The sequence below is a fragment of the Phoenix dactylifera genome, chromosome 1 (assembly GCF_051530095.1).
Source record: "Phoenix dactylifera cultivar Ajwa chromosome 1, Ajwa_hap1_PhDact_Kaust_v1.1, whole genome shotgun sequence".
Lineage (NCBI taxonomy): Eukaryota > Viridiplantae > Streptophyta > Magnoliopsida > Arecales > Arecaceae > Phoenix > Phoenix dactylifera.
The window spans coordinates 65,234,081-65,253,878 of NC_143190.1; the positions used below are offsets into that span (position 1 = coordinate 65,234,081).

General features: G+C 40.1%; 2 protein-coding genes across 6 annotated transcripts; both read left to right on the top strand.

The window, feature by feature from the left end:
- Positions 1–1,169: 1,169 nt before the first annotated feature.
- Positions 1,170–9,789, top strand: LOC103712964 (uncharacterized). Of its 5 annotated transcripts, none has more exons than XM_039125301.2 (8): positions 1,170–1,432; positions 1,597–1,729; positions 3,729–3,832; positions 6,079–6,250; positions 6,454–6,594; positions 6,695–6,902; positions 7,006–9,509; positions 9,596–9,789. In XM_039125301.2, exons 1-7 carry the CDS (start codon positions 1,374–1,376, stop codon positions 9,501–9,503), a joined length of 3,315 nt encoding a protein of 1,104 aa, XP_038981229.2. In that variant the 5' UTR covers positions 1,170–1,373; the 3' UTR covers positions 9,504–9,509; positions 9,596–9,789. The 5 variants fall into 5 exon arrangements, with proteins under 5 accessions (XP_038981229.2, XP_088565837.1, XP_017699740.3 ...); XM_088709711.1 differs by having other exon boundaries at positions 9,737–9,789; XM_088709716.1 differs by having other exon boundaries at positions 1,183–1,432; positions 1,597–1,873.
- Positions 9,790–17,429: 7,640 nt separating this feature from the next.
- Positions 17,430–19,207, top strand: LOC103712936 (dof zinc finger protein DOF3.1-like). Its single transcript, XM_008799647.5, has one exon. It carries the CDS (start codon positions 18,301–18,303, stop codon positions 18,964–18,966), a length of 666 nt encoding a protein of 221 aa, XP_008797869.3. The 5' UTR covers positions 17,430–18,300; the 3' UTR covers positions 18,967–19,207.
- Positions 19,208–19,798: the final 591 nt, after the last annotated feature.

Here is a 19,798-nt window from a genome sequence, read left to right on the forward strand (position 1 = left end):
AGAGGGAATATCCAATAAAAGATAGTTAAGAGGCAATACCCCAGCGTCCAAATTGTGCCGTAAAAGCAACTAGAGAATAACCAAAAGATTGAATAGATAGATTACTTTGTAACCGTCTTACCAACTGGTTAGGAGAGAATAGATTTTCATAGCAACCATACAGCATTGGCTAGAATGATGTGAGATTTGCTCCCTATCATGGTATCAAACATAATGTCATCCCATAACAAGGGCGAAATCATTAGCAGGTTGCTTCAGCCCCATAAAAAAGACCAGTCAAAATCCTCTTGGTGGTCGAAACTTGGGGCCCCGCGCTTGGCTGTACCGAGACATTTAGTTTTGTCAACGCGGGACCTGCACGATTCGGCTTCCCCTTCTGCGTAAGGAAGCGCCTTCCTTTGCAGGTCCAACTCCAAGAGAAAGTACGCGCCATCTGCCGTGTTGGACACGTGACAGGATCTTCCACGTCCACGGGGTTGGGTGCGCGTGGGGCCTCCTCTTTCTTCCCCTCATTTCCATTCCCATTTTCGACTTCTAAGGTCAGATCCTGACTAGCGGTCTCCGCCGTTCATTAATTTGCCCCCACGTCCCCGTCCAGGGATTAATCACATGAAGGTGATCGAACCGCTCCGGCTGGAATGGTTCTTCAAAATTCACAGCTGGGAGGGCAACCGTCTATGATCGGATAGATCCGAAATCGAAGGTGCACTGCCGAAGAAAGACCGTTGCTCTACAATATCTGTCGACTTCTAAAAAATGCGATTTTTATTTGGCCACATACATTTACAGAAAAATGAAATGTACAACTGATTGAATTGGTTTTTTTTGTTGCACATCGTTCAGAAAGTTTTATTTTACTAGACTACGAGTTTTTTTTAGCTAATTGCTCTTTAATTTTGTTGGCCATGATTGTATCCGATTGGTGCCGCTCTTGTATATAAAAAAAAAATCTCAGCTTGCCGCGTGTACTTTACTAGCGTGTGCTAAAAGGTGGGCCCAACATGATAGCTGCTTAGTGCTTATCCCGTGTTTCCCAGGAATGCCCCTCCCGTGTCAGCCAGTTTAGTCCTGCCAAACGGCAACTGTTCACCCTTCTGCTTCAAGGGCAGTTCCGTCATTATGGCACATTTCTTTTTCTTTTCTTTTCTTTTTAATATAGTTATCGGCTCGTCGCAAGGAAGCGAGGAGTCGTCGAGGAGGCGCGCTTAATCACGCCCACCGAAACTTCCGTCGCCCGCGCAATATTTTTTCCCTTCTTCCGGTCCCCACCGTCGACCGAGACGCGCAAATAAATCAAGTTCGATCCTAAAGGGAGAGCAAAACCCAAATTATTCTCCATCTCCGCTCTGCACTTGATCGAATTCGGGAGCGCGATGCACGCCAAATCGAAGATTTCGGATATGCTCCCCAAGAGCTTTAAGGCGGGGAAGTGGTAATCACGGTCCCTCCTCGATGCCCTAGATTGCTTTCTTTTTGGTGTTTTCTGTTGCAAATCTGGAGTTTTCATTGGTTTTGGATCTTATTGTTGGGGAATTGAATCTTGTTTTTGTTAATTTTGTGACGGGATTTTGCTGATTTTGGTTGATTGGGTGGCAGCAAGACGTCGCTGAAGCTTGCGGGGGCGCGAATAAAGCTGTTGAAGAACAAGAGACAGGTTTTATTGAAGCAGATGAAGCGGGATTTGGCCCAGCTTCTGGATTCCGGCCAGGAACAGACCGCTCGGATCCGGGTTCGTTCTGCTTCTTTCTGCCCCGACTCACCTTTATATTATGAAAGGTTGTAATATTATTCGATCTCGTGCGAGATCCTATCTCTTAGGATCACAAACTCAAATTTGCTGATCGGCCTCTTCACTGGGCGTTGATATGATTAGGTTCGTATTGACAAAAAATTTATGTCAAGTGAATAATTGTCGCTGTCATGATCAGACTAATAATCCTCCGATAGTTGACTTAGGTTAAGATTCATTATGGTTCTTTAATTTAGAGTAATCTACAACGAAGTTTCCTAAAACCACAAGAAGCAATAGTTTGGTGTGTATATGATTTTTCTTTAAATTTGTAATGGTACTAAAATTTAGATTTTTTTTTGTGAAACTTATGCAACTTAATTTTAATAGAATAACCATGGGGGATATATGAGCCCCAATTGGCTGAACTTCTGTTTTAGCTAATGAGTATTAGATGAAACAAGGGAATTTCCTCAATAACATCACACAGATTCACTATATTGTAGAACAAATTTACTGATCTTTTGCTCGATATAAACACACATCGGAAGGACTTCATTGTGGATCTGAGGGTCCAAAGCAGAACTTATTCTGAACGGAGATATGATAATATTATTGCCTTTCTGGTGTCAATGGATGGGAATTCCTTTATATAGGGATATACTTAGAGTACTTTGTTTCATTCAAGCTGGGAACAAAAACTGCGAACAAGCAATCCTGGTTATAAAAGAAATGACTTTGGAGAGTTTTGGGTCTGACGTTTAGATCTGACAACCCTTAGGTTTTTTGATATAGTACACAGCACAACTTCTTTCTCCATTGCATCATCATCCAGCGCCACAACAGGAAAATCAAGAGAACAGTATCAGCATGTCTATGATTTCAAAATTTTCTTCAAGAGAGATATTTTCATTGTTTGTTCTTAATTCAAAATTGCTTGTACTAAAAAAGAAGAGTATAATCTGGAGAACAATATGAGATAATGTTTGCATAATTTTATAATTATATTCCAGGAAAACACTGTTCATCACTTGTCCTGAATTTATTTTTTTCCCTGATGCATCTGATGCCCTGATGCATAATAGTGAGGATTTTACTGGTGCTTAATTAAACTATAACCTGACCATACAGCAGGATTGGATTTGCATATGGCCATGATAAATATTCTGACCTGAAATTGGTTTTCAGAATCTCATTTTAAGTTTATCTATTCGGATTCATTTATTGATATTATTAATCTGATAACCTGAATAATATGACATCTCATTGCTGTCATATGAATTGTTGAGGGCCTTACTATAATATTAGTCGTTTAAATTTCAATTCTGGATTTAAGTGTGTGCTGGAGGAGTCTGTCAGTCATCTTTCAAAATTTGTGCACATGCATAGGATTTTTGAATTTCAAATAATTCATGACTTCCTTTCACTGGGAGAGGAGTGAGCGAGCGGCTTATTGCTTGAAATCATCCTTCATTTGACATGGAGGATATTGCCACACAGCCTTCTGGGAGGTTTAGAAGAACAAGAACTGTAAAATTTTCATCACTTTAGTTTTATTTAAACTTGGTATATGCTTTTTTTCTGAAGCAAGTGTTCTGTACTTGGATGGGTGGACCTTTTGATGTTGGAGTCTCCTAGATTTGATACTGAGATGATAGTATTATATGATTAATTAAAAATTGAGTGCAGTCTTCTGTCTTGACCATGGTATTGGTTGTACAATACAAATCAGCTATCTCGAGTTAATTTCATTTTAGCAGTTATTATTTGACAATGTGGTGACAATTCGTTTACGAGTGACTGATAAATGATTCACATTTTACTGCTGACTTAGACCTGGAATTATTTTAATGGCACCTTATATATTTATGTGATTTTTACCTGAAATTGACCATTGATGGAGGTACAGCATTAGCCATCAAGAACACAGAAATGGGAAATCTAATTATCATTCTTCTGCAAACCTGCCTGTGGATTGACCTTCTTCTTGCTTTTTCAGGTTGAACATGTGATCAGGGAGGAGAAGACAATGTCAGCATATGATCTCATTGAGATATACTGTGAACTTATTGTGGCACGTTTGCCAATAATTGAGTCACAGAAGTATGTAAAACTAGACATTTTTCATTGTTCTGTTCAATTTCATCCTCAAAAACTACGTTACATCTAGAGCATCCTCTATCTGGTTTGGTGCACTTAATTTCCCTATTATCTTAGCTATATGTACATGCACATGAGAAATGTTGCATGTGTTAGAGAATTTAAAAATTTTTAATATATAATTTCACACATATGAGATAATTGTATCGCTTATCCTTGATTTTTTTAATGAGAAAAAAAAACACTTCTTTATTAGTTTCTTCTAGTAATTGATGGACTACATGGTGAAAAGAATTTGCTGCATTATTAAAAAGCTATACATGAATATTCTGACCCATGTGGATCCCCTTTTGTGCAGATAAGCCTGTTCGAAAGAACCACCCACCCTTTGCCACCTTAGACCAGCTGTACTCAAGCCAATTTGTCTTCATAATCTCTCCTTACTGTTTTCCCCATCTCATGTCTTTTCTTTCCTGCTAGCTGTTTGACAAACTCCCAAAACAGAGGACCCTTTTCCGAGCGAGGTTTTCTGGTTTCTTTGTCTTTTGATATAATTTAGTGTTTTACTGTCTGCATTGGCTGTAGCTTCTGTCTATGAATTAAACTTAAACATCACGTTGAGGTGTGCTAGAAGATCTCTTTAGATTGCTCTGTAAATGTCACCTCTATGGAAATGTTTAGTTTGTGCTTTTATTGGATCAAGCAGTTTTTGTCATAGTATGTCTCTTGATACTCAAAACAGTGTGTGTGTGTGTGTGTGTGTGTCAGAAAAAATTTACTGTCCTATGGAATCCACACAGGACCCACTCTCTCTGTTGAGATCTTAATTTAACTTTTAAATTTTTGATGTAACAAGGGTTATGGTAAAAGTTGTGACTGAGCATATTTTTAGGGGCTTTGCCTTTTATGTGATATCAATAGAATTTACAGAATCTTTCTTATCATATTTAGACATGTATCCACTTGTTTGATGCAGCAAGTTGGGAAAATGCTTAATCATATTTTTACCAATCTTCTACGGTCTAAAATATGAAACTTTAAAAAATAATATGCATTATGGTGTTTTGTATTATATATAATTGATGGTGCTTTTTGTTGTTGCGTGTGAATTGATTAGAAATAGTTCAATTTATATCATCATGATGATGTCACCTTTGATTTGAAAACCTATGATGTTTGTGACTTTTTGATGTGAGTGCTGAAAAGTGCCAAGCTAATGGGTTAATGATACCTTCATATACCTCAAAGGTGGCAACAAGTATAAATCGTGTAATATGAGACTGTTAATTTACTTAAATATAAAAGGGCATGAGCATCATAAAGGATTAAGAAGAGATTATGCATGTTGCCTTACAAAATGCTTCAGAACATTTAAAGTTTAATTCTGTATGACTTGCACAGAGTATTGTTGTCAAATATGTGTTACTGCTTGGAACACCAAATTTAGCTCAAGGGTATAAGATATATGACATTCCACCAGAGCTTTTACTACCTCCATTCTTAACCAAGCTCCATCGATGGCGGTCCATTTCTAATACCACGGTGGGATTCATTTGCAAGTCATTTAGGACTCATGGTTGATAAAACCAGACTTTCAACTAATCTTTAGAATCCAAAAAGAGGACTCATGGTTGATAAAACCAGACTTTCAACTAATCTTTAGAATCCAAAAAGTGTCCACCAATCTTTATCATCCTTCGTGCAAGAATCTGATAAACATAGCTTCTGATGTGTATTGAAATTGTTGGTACATATCCATACAAATTCCTCAAGCTGGACATGGGAGTCTAGTTGAAAAGTCAACGCCTAGAAAGTTTCAGCTTTCATCTCGATGGCATTATAAGATTATGGAATCACATGGACTGCATAAACTTTCGTAACACCCAAATACAAATCATGAGCTCCAATTCATGAAGGTCAAAAGGTACCTGCCTAAATTTATGTTATAACAAAAATATCCAATCCGAACTACAAAGCTGCAATTCATGATGGTATATGCATATGCTGACTCTGTGTTGCCACAGAATTTGTTCAGTTTCTTCTTACTTGAATCTTTCTCAGGACTTCAACATGCATCTCTTGCTTTTTCAGGATTATGCATCTTATATATTTGTCTTATGGATAAATAATATTTTTGCTCAACATCATATGATTGTCATTCTTTGGATAAATTTTGACTACATTAGAGTTAGAGGTCATTTATCGGACTGCTTGATCTTTTTATAATCTTGTTACTATCTTGTTACTAGGAGCTGCCCCATTGATCTGAAAGAGGCTGTAGCTAGCATTGTTTTTGCATCCCCAAGATGTGCGGACATACCAGAACTTATGGAAATTCGCAAGCATTTTCTAGCAAAATATGGGAAAGAGTTCATTACTGCAGCTCTTGAAGTTCGACCAGAATGTGGTGTTAGCCGTATGGTAGGTTTTAAATTTTTGTTGCATGTTTTTTGTGTGCGTCTGTGCATGTGTTTTGTGAGTGTGTGGGGTAGCACTGGGGAGAGGGGAGATTGTTCATGATCGTGGTCGGTTATGTTTTCATGGTTGTGAGATAATCAGGTATTTTGAATTTCACCTACCAGTCATGTTTTTCATTGTTTTTCTTTCACATTGTTGAAATTTAGGTGGTTGAGAAATTGTCAGCAAGGGCACCTGATGTTGAGGCAAAAATCAAGACCTTGACTGCAATTGCCCAAGAACATAATGTCAAATGGGATCCAGAAGCATTTCAGGAGCAGATTAAGAAGCCTAATGATGATCTGCTGGTAAAATATGGGCTTTATAAATTTCTTCAGTTGCATGTGTGGCTCTAGATCCCTGCATGAAAAACTGACAACTAGGTTTCTTGAATCTGTGATGGAGCAGAATGGCCCTACATCTTTTACCAGTGCCAGCAAGATGGCAATGCAATCATCTAGTGTCAATCCAGACCAAGTGAATGTATCAATTAGGGAAATGCCTGAGAATGTTGTGACCAGCAAACCAAACAATTTCAATACATTGTCTCATGAAGGCATGAACACTCCTGACAGTTCGGTACCTATGTCTTCTCAATCTACTCCTAAAACTTCAGGTATGAGAAGCATAACCTTCATTCATGAATCTCTTATTTTTGTTTCATCGCATACTCAAATTACATGCAAGATTTATGACCTCTTATGATTGCTCACTAACAGAAAATAGATCTGGAGGGGAAGAATTTAAGTTTTCATATTCTAAGGAAGATGGTGCCTTAAGTCAGTCAAATTGGAATATGGAATTTAAGGATGCAACTTCTGCTGCTCAGGCAGCTGCAGAATCTGCAGAAAGGGCTAGCATAGCTGCTAGAGCTGCTGCTGAACTTGCAAGCCATGGGAATGTTTCTAGACAAAATTTTTCTGGGTCACAGGAATCAACCGTCCATGTTATCAGAGCTGCGCCTGGCACTTCGAAAGGCTCGAGGCCAGAAGGTGAACGCCCTGTTAGGGAGTCTGTAAGAATGGAGGAGAACGAAGGGAAAAGCTTCCAAGGGATGAAATTCGAGATGCATAAACCCCAAGTAGTAGAATCTAGCACTATGAGAGACGCCCACTATATATATGATGGCCATGGAACTGTTGGCAATATATCGCCGAGTAGATCTCCATCTCATTCAAGCACCTCTTCAATCAATGATGATGTTTCAGAGTTCGGTCTTCAAAAAGCTGATTCAGAGGCATACAATTATACTCCAAAAAGGTTCTCAGAAGCAGAATATGCAGTGCAACATCAGAACAATGAGAAAGTCGAGCATGCTGATGTAGGTTCAGGGAATGTACATGAAAGCAAACCAGCCTCTTCCCAGCTTTTTAATGCATTTGATGGTGATACCATTTGGGATAATCCTGAGAGGAATACTACAATAGGTGACTATGGTGCTGCAGCCTTTGATGACTATAGTTCTGATACTGATGGTCATTCGACAGGGGGAAACTTGTTGGATTCATTTATGCAGCAACAGTCTTCTAGTTTTTCATCAAATAGGGAACCTTGGAGTCCTAGGCAGCAAAAAAGTAAATCCCTGGTTTCTGATGCTAGATCACCTTTTGTGACAGAACCCCATAAAGAGTATTCGGAAACAATCAATAAAGGTACTCGTCCATCACAGTCTGATAATATACCTCCAGCTTATGATTCGGATGGCCTCAGCTCTGAGGATGATTACGAGATAGACCAGTCCATGTGTACAGAAGCTATGGAACCTCAGAATTTGTTTCATATCCAGAGAGGCTCCGCAAAAGGCTCACCACCAACAGGATCTACACATGAAACAACTTACATTAAGGAGAAGAAAGGTGTTGATGGAGCTAAAACAAATTCTCTTTCATCTTACTGTGATATTAATGAGAAAACTCGTGAAGCAGAACCAATCTCTTCTAATAGATACAGGAAAAGTTCTGGTTTCAGTGGGCATGGCAACCAGCCATCTCCAAGATATGATAAGAGGAACCCTGATGATTCTATGAACGGGTCGGATATCAGCCCAAGAGAAAAAGAGCCACAGTCTTGGCGATCGCCAAGAGTTTCATCATTGGATGAGGCTGAAACTATGGACAAGTTTGGAATACCCTCATCGCCTCCTGGTATCGAAGATTCTGTAATTTCAGATGAGAGCTATGAAAGTGGGCAAGGCTTGAACCTGGGAAGGTTAAGTGGTGGATTTAAAAATAGAGGTTACCATCGTCCACCTTATGTAAGGACCCCCTTGGTTGGTGGTTCACTCCCATCAAAGCAAGCCTCAGATGATTCTCCTTCTATCATTGAGAAACCTATTGTCTCTGACGTGGATGATTCCCCTGCGAGCACCGAGGTCCCAGTTCAGAGACGGCACAGGAAAGATTACAAAGAATCAAGTTTAAGATCCACAGGAACAAATTTCAATCCAGGTAGTAATGAACAGGAACATCATACAGTCGGAAGGGGGCATCACACAGATGCTTCTTCCACACCAACAGAAGGCCCAGATATTTCCCCCGTTAGGGAGAAATCAACTGTTTCCCACCCAAGCAAGACAATGTTAAGTTCTGAAGTTCCGAAGCAGGAACTGTATGACCAGAAACCGCACATCAAGCCTTATTCTGAATCAAGCTCAGGTATGCCAGTGAACTACTTTGGCTTGGACAATAGTGGTGAAGAAGATCTGAAGTCAGGCTATGCTATTGGAAGAAGAGGCAATATAGATGCAAAGCTCTCTCGGCGGACAAGAGATATACCATCAATGGGTAAAAAAGGTAGTATCTCAAGAACTATTAATCGATCTGAAATGACAACCGTCCCTGATATGGAAAATAAGGCCTTTCAATCAAGGTCTTATGCAACTGAATCTTTTTCCAACAAAAGAACCCACGCCAGAAACTTAGATGGGAAGGAGAGTTCCAAGTCTCTGCAATCAAATTCATCAGCTGAGCAATCTTTGGTGACACCTTTGAAGACTGAATCTTCAACATTCAAGGGGAGTCTAGTAGAGTCATCGCATCGTGATTCAGCACAACCTCTCGTTCCAGATAATGGTGCAAACTCAAAGACATCAAGTTCAAGCAGAGAATCAAGTTCACATGGAAGCTCACATAAAAATGCTTCTCATGTACACCCAAAACTGCCTGACTATGATTCCATTATGGCTCATTTTCAGTCACTTCGATCAAATCGAGCCTAACTGCAGGTATTACTTCTTTTTCCCTTTCATTGTGCATATATGGGGCTTGTGGCAATAAATAGGCGATTTATCTTATAATTTTAAATTCACAGGTATAAATAGTATTTTTTCAGGAGTTATTAGTCATCCACTTGTGATTTTAGCAATAAAAAAATGTTATATGAGGCCAGATTCTGTAATTTTTCTTGGTTATATACTTCGTGTCTGTAATCTTTTTCTCGCTGCTTGGTCAGTGGAGTGATTCTGAACCTCTTTTTGGTGAAGTCTTTTCATTTGATGATCAAAATCAGTGATGCGTTTCCTATGGCGAATTCACTGCCCAATCTTCCTCTATTTCCGCTTCTGGATAAAAATGGTCTCCCTTTCAGGTCGCATATCCAAGCATCTTATACTTTATATGTGGTATCTTGCCGAATTGCAGAAAACCAACACTTTAACTAGCATTGATTCTTCTGGTATCGGTCAGTTTTGATTAGAGGAAAAAAAACTATGTATTTTGGTGTTGAGGTTTTAAAAAACCTTGAGAAATGATATTTAGTAGAAGCGGTCCCTTCTTGTAGCAGGTATGATGTGAATTTTTGTGGCAAGCAGGAAGCATTCTGTGATATATGGAAATTCTACTCATGTTATATAGGTTGGATGTGGCTCAGTTTGTGGCTGATGCTGGTTCTAATACCAAGAATCATAGCATCCCACAGGTTATTTAATGCTAAGACCTTGATCGGTTTCTCATGGATAAAGAAAATCAACAATTAATGGACCAATTGGTGGGCCTAGTTTGGTGAACGCCATCTTTCTTGGTTGTTTCTCATAACAGGCTAGTTCAAGGCCCAGCTTAAGAGCCGCTCCAAGTAAGTGAAACCTGACTTTCTGATAACGGGGCTTGATATAAAGGGTAGATTCATGAGAAAAAGATGCTAGAACTGTAAACGTGGTAAGGCTCCATTATTGCAAAATCATTCATGTTTGGATTACAAGATGCATTTAATATGCTAAGTTGGGATTCAACTTAGACAGATATGCATGAATAGCCTAATAAAAAAAAAGGCTGAACTTCATAAAATAATCTGAACTTTATGCCCCAATGTAACTTAAAACTCATTCGACTCTTGTACTTAATAATTCGTTTGCAATGTGACCCCTCCGTCATTGAAATCAGATGTTAAATAAGTAATTGAAGTAAGGCTACGTCGTTGCTGCTGACCATCTCTTGATTTCACGATATCTAGATGATGATGATGAGGGACGGAAGGGTTGTCTAGGCGAAGCATGTATTTAGAGAAGCCAACGAGGCTATGAATTGGGTGGCCATATGCATGGCTAACCATACCAGTAGCACACTATGGGCGGAGGATGGAGAGCTGCCTCGGAAGTTTCATGATATTATATTTTTCAATTTTATTGGATGCATCTGTACACGTGTTGTATGAATCACCCAGTCTAGGAAAAAAAAAAAAAGAAAGAAAAGAAGGAGAAGAAGAAGTAAGGCTACGTTGTTTCCCTCGGCTTCACGTCTAGCCATTTTCACGCAGGAAAGAGTAGGCTTAGCCGCGACCACCTCCAACAGAAATGCAAATGGTTGCCGACCAAGAAGCCCTTCAAGCAATTTGGGCGTTTGCAGAGAAGAGGACCTTCCTCCATTGACGGCAATGCGCTCCTTCGTGTTCTCTGAGCACAGACCCAAGTCATCGTTCCGAGTGGAAAGGAACCCAGCTCCACACATTTTTTATAACTCTCGGCTTTGAGCCCATTCTACATAATTTTACAAATAGCTCTCATCAGCATGTGGTCAGAGATGGGGGAAGCATAAACGATGCACACCGAGTGTTCAACGAAACGTCCTAGAAAATGTAATGCCCGATTTGATTACCATTACCATTGCTCTATCCGCCTGTGCAGATCTTGGAGCTCTGGATGCAGAAGAGTGAATCCACATGTATATTTACCGTTATCCTGGTATGGGAATGTCAGCCTTGGGAGCTCTGATGGTGCCATGTAAGTAAATTGAAAGGACATGTGCAGTGCCTTTCAGACCGTGCATATATATACCGGAAGACGAATAAAGCTGCAGACTGAGTTGCTACCTATGCTATTCAATACTCTCGAAAGTTCCTCTGGACACATCAGGGGCCTCTCTCTCATTCTTGCGCCATTTCCTCACTTATGACTCTGTTGACGGCACCTATTCTAGAATTGGGTGATTACCATTGTACCAACAAAAAAAAACAAAAATGGTGCAAGGCATGTGCCTTTTTTTTATTAATTATTTAACATCTGAGTGATGAAGGGTTCGCACTGTAAACAAGTCAAGAAGTTCTGAAGTTGAGATACGAGAAATTAAAGTTCAGGATTTAAATTAAATTGAGGCATAAAGTTCAGAATCTTTTTAAAAATTTAACCAAATTTAATAGCAATCTATATATAATCATATTTCAGAATATCTCATGCAAACTATGTAGCTTGCTTGCCGCTTACGATATTGCTTTTAATAATAGAACCGATATATTGATATAAATTATCTACTAACCAAATTTAATAACAATCTATATGCAAACATATTTCAGAATATCTCATGCAAACCATGCTGCTTGCTTACCGCTTAGGATATTGCTTTTAATAATGGAATGGATATATTGATATAAATTATCTACTAACAAAGTTTTGATGGGCTAATATTATGCATCTTGTGGCATCAAATGCCAAGTCTGTTATACTTGTTCTTAGAACAAGTTGCCCACATGAAATTCAAGATAGCAAGCAAAATCTGGCAACGTGTTGCATGCACCACATCTTCATGGGCATAACCAAAATAAACCGGAATAAAGGCATGCAGATATAGTAATCGATGGTCTCCTATAAACCAGGATTGGAGTTAACCTAAATAAGCTGGAATAAGCTCATGCTGATAGAGTAATCTATAGTCCGGTATAACCCAGGATCACAGCTGTTTGTTTGTAGGGCTGTTAACGAGCCGAGCCGAGTCCGAGCCTGGGAGAGCTCGACTCGGCTCATTTCACCGAAGCTCGGGCTCAAGCTCGGGCTTGCTTGGCAAAGCCAATACTCGGGCTTAAGCTCGTAAAGCTCGTTTCAATTATGAGCACCAGAACAAGTCCGAGCTCGGGCTCGGGCTCGATAATAGGCTATTTTTCTCTATGTTGTCAGATTTTTATAAATTATGGTGCGGAAATAAGGTTTTTCAGTAGGAGACTAGAGCTCGTTTGGGCTCGTGAGCTGCTCGAGCTCGAGCTCGGGCTCGAGCTTGGATGTAAACGAGCCTCATATTGGGCTCGGGCTCGTTTGACTAACGAGTCGAGCCTGAGCCCGAGCCGGATTTTTACTGAGCCGAGTCCGAGTAGTTCGGCTCATTAACAGCCCTATTTGTTTGGAATGGACCCTTATCCCGTGACTAAATAGGAGCGTAGTAAGCAAAACTTGATTGCAAGTCTATGCACCAAATGCCTTGTTTTTTCCTCTTTCTTTTCTTAACCTAAATAACCCATTGTCACATTCTTTCTGGTCAATCTGTACCTACTACCTCTCGGGACTCTCAACGATGGAACAAAACTTGACGCAACCGAGCAAGGACATGAATTCTACATGGAGAAACAATGAGGGCGATGGATAACAAAAGCCAGTCTTCTCGCCATTTCTTTTCACAGAGCTTTGCCTGAAGAGGGTCGAGCGAGGTGGAACAGTTCTCAAGCACTGCTTGAGTTGATGCACCGTCGTTCTCCAAGATCAAACATCGTGATTGGATTTGTTTAAGAGCACTCTCGCGTAAGACCATCCATTTTGGCTTCCGCTTTCCGTCTTCCTTTTTGTCAGACGTTGCAGGAAGAACCACGCTGCTGTTGGTCCAAAACTGGCCGGAATCCCGTCAAGCTCACTGTTCCACCACCACTCACCTGGCCCTGGAACGTGAGGATGGGTTGAGAAGACCTGGAGTTCAGTGTATTTGTCGAGCTATAATAAATTTTAATAAAACTATGATTTAATTTATTATAAAGTCGAGCTATAAGGAGCCTCACAACTTTGTTTTCGTTGTTGGAAATGCTGAATGTTGCCGCACTCTACTTCTCTTATATTTATCTTTCATGCTCCTTCCGTTTCATGCAAATAAAAGTATTTGAGATATTTAAAAGGCCAAAAACATAATATATAGTATTGATGACATAATACTCGGCGATTATATAATTTTGAATAAAAAATTTACAACATATGTCATACCATCACCTGTATCCTACCTCATCGTTTAGATACTACATCATCATCAAAATAAAAAATTTCATCCATTATATTATATCATCATTCATATATCACGTCATCATCAACTGGTCATGTAATTATCAATCTAAATAATTTATACCATATAATTGGTAACGTAATGACTGATTAGTGTAAGTAAAAAGTTTTGACAAGAAAAAATAATTTAAATTTAAGTCTTTGGAAATCTAGGAGCTTATTAAAAATTTAAATTAAGTTTGGAGGATCAAAAATATAACTTATCATTCGAAGCTGTTTGTTACCTGAAACGATGTCGTAGGCCCCATTTGCCTTGGACCGTAAACATCACTAGTTATCATGGGCTCGTGGCTAGTAGGGTGGGCCCAGGTAGTTGGTACGTCCCTGGACAGCGACTTCCAATATAGCGAAATTTGAGGGTAGTGCGTCGCCCATGACCGCTTCTCGGCTCCGGGGCCCACCTTTTGTTACATCCCGGTCCAACTCTCCAAGCTCGCCGACTTCCCCCAACGGAACCCAAAGCAAACACACGAAGTCGAACCCCCTCCAAAGTGAAACTGGACACGCGTCACCTAATGACACGCCTCCCTACCATTTCTCGCGAACTGAGCTCCCTATCCGAAAACCTTGCGTCGCGCGTTAAGGAAACGCCTCAGTTTACTTCGTTTCCTTTTCTATACTTCCGTCTTATCCATTTCCATCCATCACCAACGCTAGCTACCGGCTAGCTGCACCTAACAGAAGACCTCAAAATAACCCATCTAAGATGTGACACGTGGAGGTTAAGTTTTGAGGATCCATCCGAGAGTATATATAGCCCTACGTTGGTTATTCGTTGGATAAATTTTTAGTACTTATATATGATCAAGAAATCTAAAATAATACCTTTCAGCTAGCTAATTTAGGTAAAATTCTGAGTTGTTACGAATGGTATTAGAGTGAATTCAGACTATAATCTATATGGATTAGAGAATATTACAGCACGGATTCATTAGAACTGATTACGAGCTAATTATAATATTTATGATTAAATTTGAATGAATTTAATTTTTTTAATATATTGGGGTTGAATAGAGAAGGATGGAGGTCTAATTCTCGGCTAGCTAATTTGGGAGAGTTACATAAGTCGTTACAATAATACGGTCTTAAAGAAGTAAACATCTTATTATATTATATTATGAGAATATTTAATAGAATGGACCCCACAAGCATCGAACTCCCGGAGACCGCACGCTTACGTGGGGCCGGGTCGCCGGGGATGGACGCGATGGGACTCGACGTCCCTCGTTCCCCACTTCACCTGGGCCCCACAACTCTCCCTACAGCTCCGTTGCGTATAGACCGCGATTCCCATTGCGCGAAGACTTAGAACAGGCGGTCGCCAGACCGTCTTGCACCGTTGGATGCATCCAATTAACGTTCTAGATTTTCAGTCCCAAACAACGGTCCAAATCATGCGTCGCGTCAGTCCGGACGCCAGCCTTGCGAGCCCCTAGATGGCGTTTTCTTTTATTGGAGTCAAGCCGCGCGAAATTTCTTAGAAGGTGGCGATGGGATTAGCTGAGGGGAGCCGTACCGAGAGCAGTCGACGTACGACACGTGTGATGTCAGAGACGGGTGGGGGCTTTGACGGTAGACCGAGAACGTTACGATTTCCGCGCCTCGAGAAGCGCCACAGGTGGACGGCCGAGGTGCTGTCCGTTACAGGGACGAACGGCAGAGATTCGCTGCCACGAATCGCTCGGCGCAGAGGTTGCTTGGCCTGCACGCAAACTCTACTCTGCTGCCACCGGCTACGCCCTCCCCCTGCCACGCCTATCGTACCGTCGGATCCAGACTCCAGCCAATAAGATCAGATTAGATTAGACTCGCCTTGATCAATCTTAAACGAAAACCACGAATTCAACCGCTGTGATTCTTCTGATGATCGGCTTTCCGCTCCAAAGCCAAGCCGGCTGCGTTGTACATGCTTCACGGTTTGTGTCGCAGAGGCTGCGATCAGGAACTACCATGGAAGCCGCCAGCCAGGTTTTAAAATAACAACGGTCATTAACATTTCTGGACGGTTCCAGTTATTGGCACATTTGTTCTCTTATTCTTACAAAAATTATATGATAAATAATAAGTAGGATATATTTTTTTTATTACATGAATACTCTTCTAAAAATTTAAATTTACATAAATACTCTCTTAATTTATATTTATTTTTTATCCTCATAAAACATTATTTTTACACAAATATCCTTAAATTAATATTCTCTAACATTGTTAATAAAAACTATATTTATTTTAATTAAAAATAAAATAAAATTTTTGAAATTATTTTTTTATTCTCTATCACGATCGTTTATAAATATTATTTTTTTGCATATCTATCCATTAAAGATATTTTAGTTATTTTAATTTAAAACCGTTAATTTTTTAAACACCACTAGATGGTATGGATAGATATGCAAAAATAAAAATAATAAAAAAAAAGATATAATAGCAAAATAAGTGTTTTGCGAGGGTATACATGCAAATATTAATTTTGAAAAGATATTCATGTGAAATTCGATATTTAGAAGGGTATTCATGCAAAAAATCCTAATAAGTATTAGAAAGAAGATTTTAATTTTTGATATTGTGGTTAAAATTTGGAATAGAGAGCAAGAAAAATATATATTTTATGCACAGATATATCACAAAGTTAGCTATTATAAGTAGTGTCTTGAAACATAGTTTTTTTTACTTGTTTGGATCTCTAAATGTCTGAAATAGAAGTAATTGTACTATTTAAACAAAGTTTATTCAGAACTTAGCTGTATAAAAAAATAAATTAATAAAAATCTAGATATTAATGAATTTTTTCTCTCTTATTTCAAAATAAATCAGTTATAAATTTAATTACATAGCGAAGAATAGCTAATTTGTTACCATGGTTAAGCGCAATCTACCCGTGGCTTTATTATTTCAAAATAAGTAGTTATTACCTAATTAAAGGGGAGCCCCATCTAACAACTAGCATTAATTAGTATTTAGTATTAATTTAATGAAGAGAACACGTAAGTTCACGTCTATTATTAGAAGTAATTCAATTATATTGGTATAAATATTAAAAGAATAAAATTTTAAATGTAATTTTAGTTTTCTTTTAAATAAAGTAATTTTAGTTTTTTAATTGATGAAAACTATCGTGATTATTTTTGGCTAGATTTATTCCGAAAATAAAATATTGATCATTATTTACCATTATAACGTAAACTAATAGACATGAAACGGAAAAGCAATCCGAGCCAGGTAATGTCTTGACCAAAAGCCTGATCTTTTCCTTGTTATTAATGGGCATACCAACTCGCTGTATAAGCAACGTGGCAGCAGAAGGGAAGCCTGCGACTCGCAGTCGCATGCAGCGGGAGGAAAAAAAACCGCGCTGCGGATGCGAGCCTGAGCCTGAGCCTGAGAACATCATCACAAGCGCGTGAGGAAACACAGTCCGTTCGATGCTTCTCGTCCGGCAGAAGATCGGGCACGACACAATAAAAACGCAGGGTGTATGGGACCGACACCGGTCGATGGCTTCTCCATCACGGAGATCTTCTTAGGATTTTATCTCGGTAAGCGTGGAGGGAACGCAGGACGACACCACAACCCCCCGACCCTAACCACAATACACGACCGACTTCCGCCGCCTGAAGTTACCACATGACAGCGAATATGCCGACGCTGTGTGGCAACGCCACAGGGGAGGTTCGCAGTAAAGCCAAGGAAAAGCCAAACCCATTAAAACCATTGGGCGGTAGTGGAATTCTCGTGAGGCCGACTATATATTCCCATAGTTAACGCCGGTACAAAATAAGGGATAGGGTGGAATAGAGTGCTTTGAAAAGAGAGGAAGCAAGGAGGGTAGCTCGGCTCTTCTTGCCTGCCGGTCTCGAAGATTGCCAATACAAGCGGCCAACGCGTTGGAGATTTTGAGAAATTTTTATCTCCTGCTCTCCTCTTCTATCTTTTCTCCTCCTTCGATCTTTTCGTGTTGTCTGGAAATCCAAGAGTTTGTATGCTTTCTTCATCGTTAGGGAATATTGGTATTGGTGGTGCATGTGATAGATGTTTAGATTTCAGAGTTGAAATCTGAAGAATTGCCACTAGTTTTCGAGTCAAAAAAAAAAAAAATCCATTTCATGGATTGAAGGTATACGAAGTTTTGCCTTTTTTTTGAAGATTTTTCAGAGGGTGCTTTTTATTGCCGGAAGTATCTCGTTTCTGTTGATCACTCTGAAAGTCCCACTCTTCTCTCTCTCAAAAACGAAACGAACCCAAACTTTTTTGTTTTTGCTCTTCGTTTAGGGAAAAAAAAGGTGGCTTTTTTTTATTTGAGTTCAAAGTCCGTTTTCTCGCGACCGGAAATATATTAGTTTTCTGATTAAGTTGTTGAAGTTGCGAGAATTTGATTCACTGACAATTCCCGAACAGGGAGAAAAAAAATCTGATCTTGAGCCTAAAAGAGTGATAAAAATCCAGTTTTTGGGATCACATTTCCCCAAGGAATCAAGGAGCTTCACCACTACGAGCGATGCAAGGCTCGGCGGCGGTCCAGGGGGCGGCGAAGCCCACGTTCCCTGAGCCGGAGCAGCACCTCAAGTGCCCCCGGTGCGACTCCACCAACACCAAGTTCTGCTACTACAACAACTACAATCTCTCCCAACCTCGCCACTTCTGCAAGGACTGCCGCCGGTACTGGACCAAGGGCGGCGCCCTCCGCAACATCCCCGTCGGCGGCGGCACCCGCAAGAACTCCAAGCGCTCCGCCGCCTCCGCCACAGCCGGCGCCACCGCCTCCAAACGGCCCTCCACCACGTCCCCGCCGCCTCCCCCTTCCTCCGATCATCTTCCCAAACCGGAGCCGATCTCCGTCCTCTATTCTTCGACCACCGACCCCGATGACCGCCTACTCGACATTAGCGGGAGCTTCAGTTCGCTGCTCGCCTCCAGTGGAGGCTTCGGAAACTTTCTGGATGGCTTCGGCTCCGGCTCGGCCTTGTCTGCCGCCGGCGCGCTGCCGAATTCCGGCGATCTGAACCGTTCCACTGGTGTTGGGATGGATCAGCTGCATAACTCCGGCGATAGCAACGGTAATGATAACCCTGCGGCGCTGGAGAATTTCTTGGGGGATTCCAGCTGCTGGGGTAATGGCTGGCCCGATCTCCGCATCTATACTCCAGGTTCCGGCTTCCAATGATCAAGAAAAATAGAGAATTTTAGAGCAAAGAGAAGTAAACAATAGACTCTTTTTTTTTTCCTTTGTTCTGTTTTCATCCTCCTTTCTCTTCCTTGGGTTTTCTTATTATCAGTCTGTGGAACTGTTCTTAAGAACCCTGTCACATGTATGTGTTAGTTATAGAGGTAATGAGGTGCAGATATTGAGATGGATATATACTGATTTGGGCTTGAATAATTTTCTAGATTTCTTGTGGGCTTTAGCTTCTTTGCATGATTGAAATATGCTTTTGTGCAACATTTTCTCTGGTTCTTTCTGATCTTTTGGAGGAGAATGTGGTTGATTATTGGGCTTGGTGATTGAGTGGTATTAATGTGAGCATGTTGATGTTGGAATGTCAAAAGCTTTTTTTTTTCTTGTGAAGTTGTCAATGATAACTTGCTGGGAAAGATATAAATGGGATGCAATGCCTTTTATTATTATTATTATGATGATGATGATGAATTGTAAGAGCAATGCTAATTCTATTATGGCTCGTTTGTGCTATGTTCTGTGAGAGGTGATCTTCTTCTTATCATGTAGCTTTGTTATTGCATTTGGGGCTTGGGAATGGTCTTCCTTCTTCTTCTTTTTGTCAAAAAAAAAAAAAAAAAAAAATCCAGGGTGGCTCGAGAGAGGCGGTGGAGGGGATACATATTTAGACGACAATGAGTGATGGGTGGCCTTTCAGGTTAAACATGTAAATTGGGTGATTTCTTATTTGTCCAGGGTACTCTATGAAATTTATTATTTTCTAATTTTATTAAATATATTTCTAAATTTTTATTTTAGCAAAAAAAAAAAATCTCTTGAC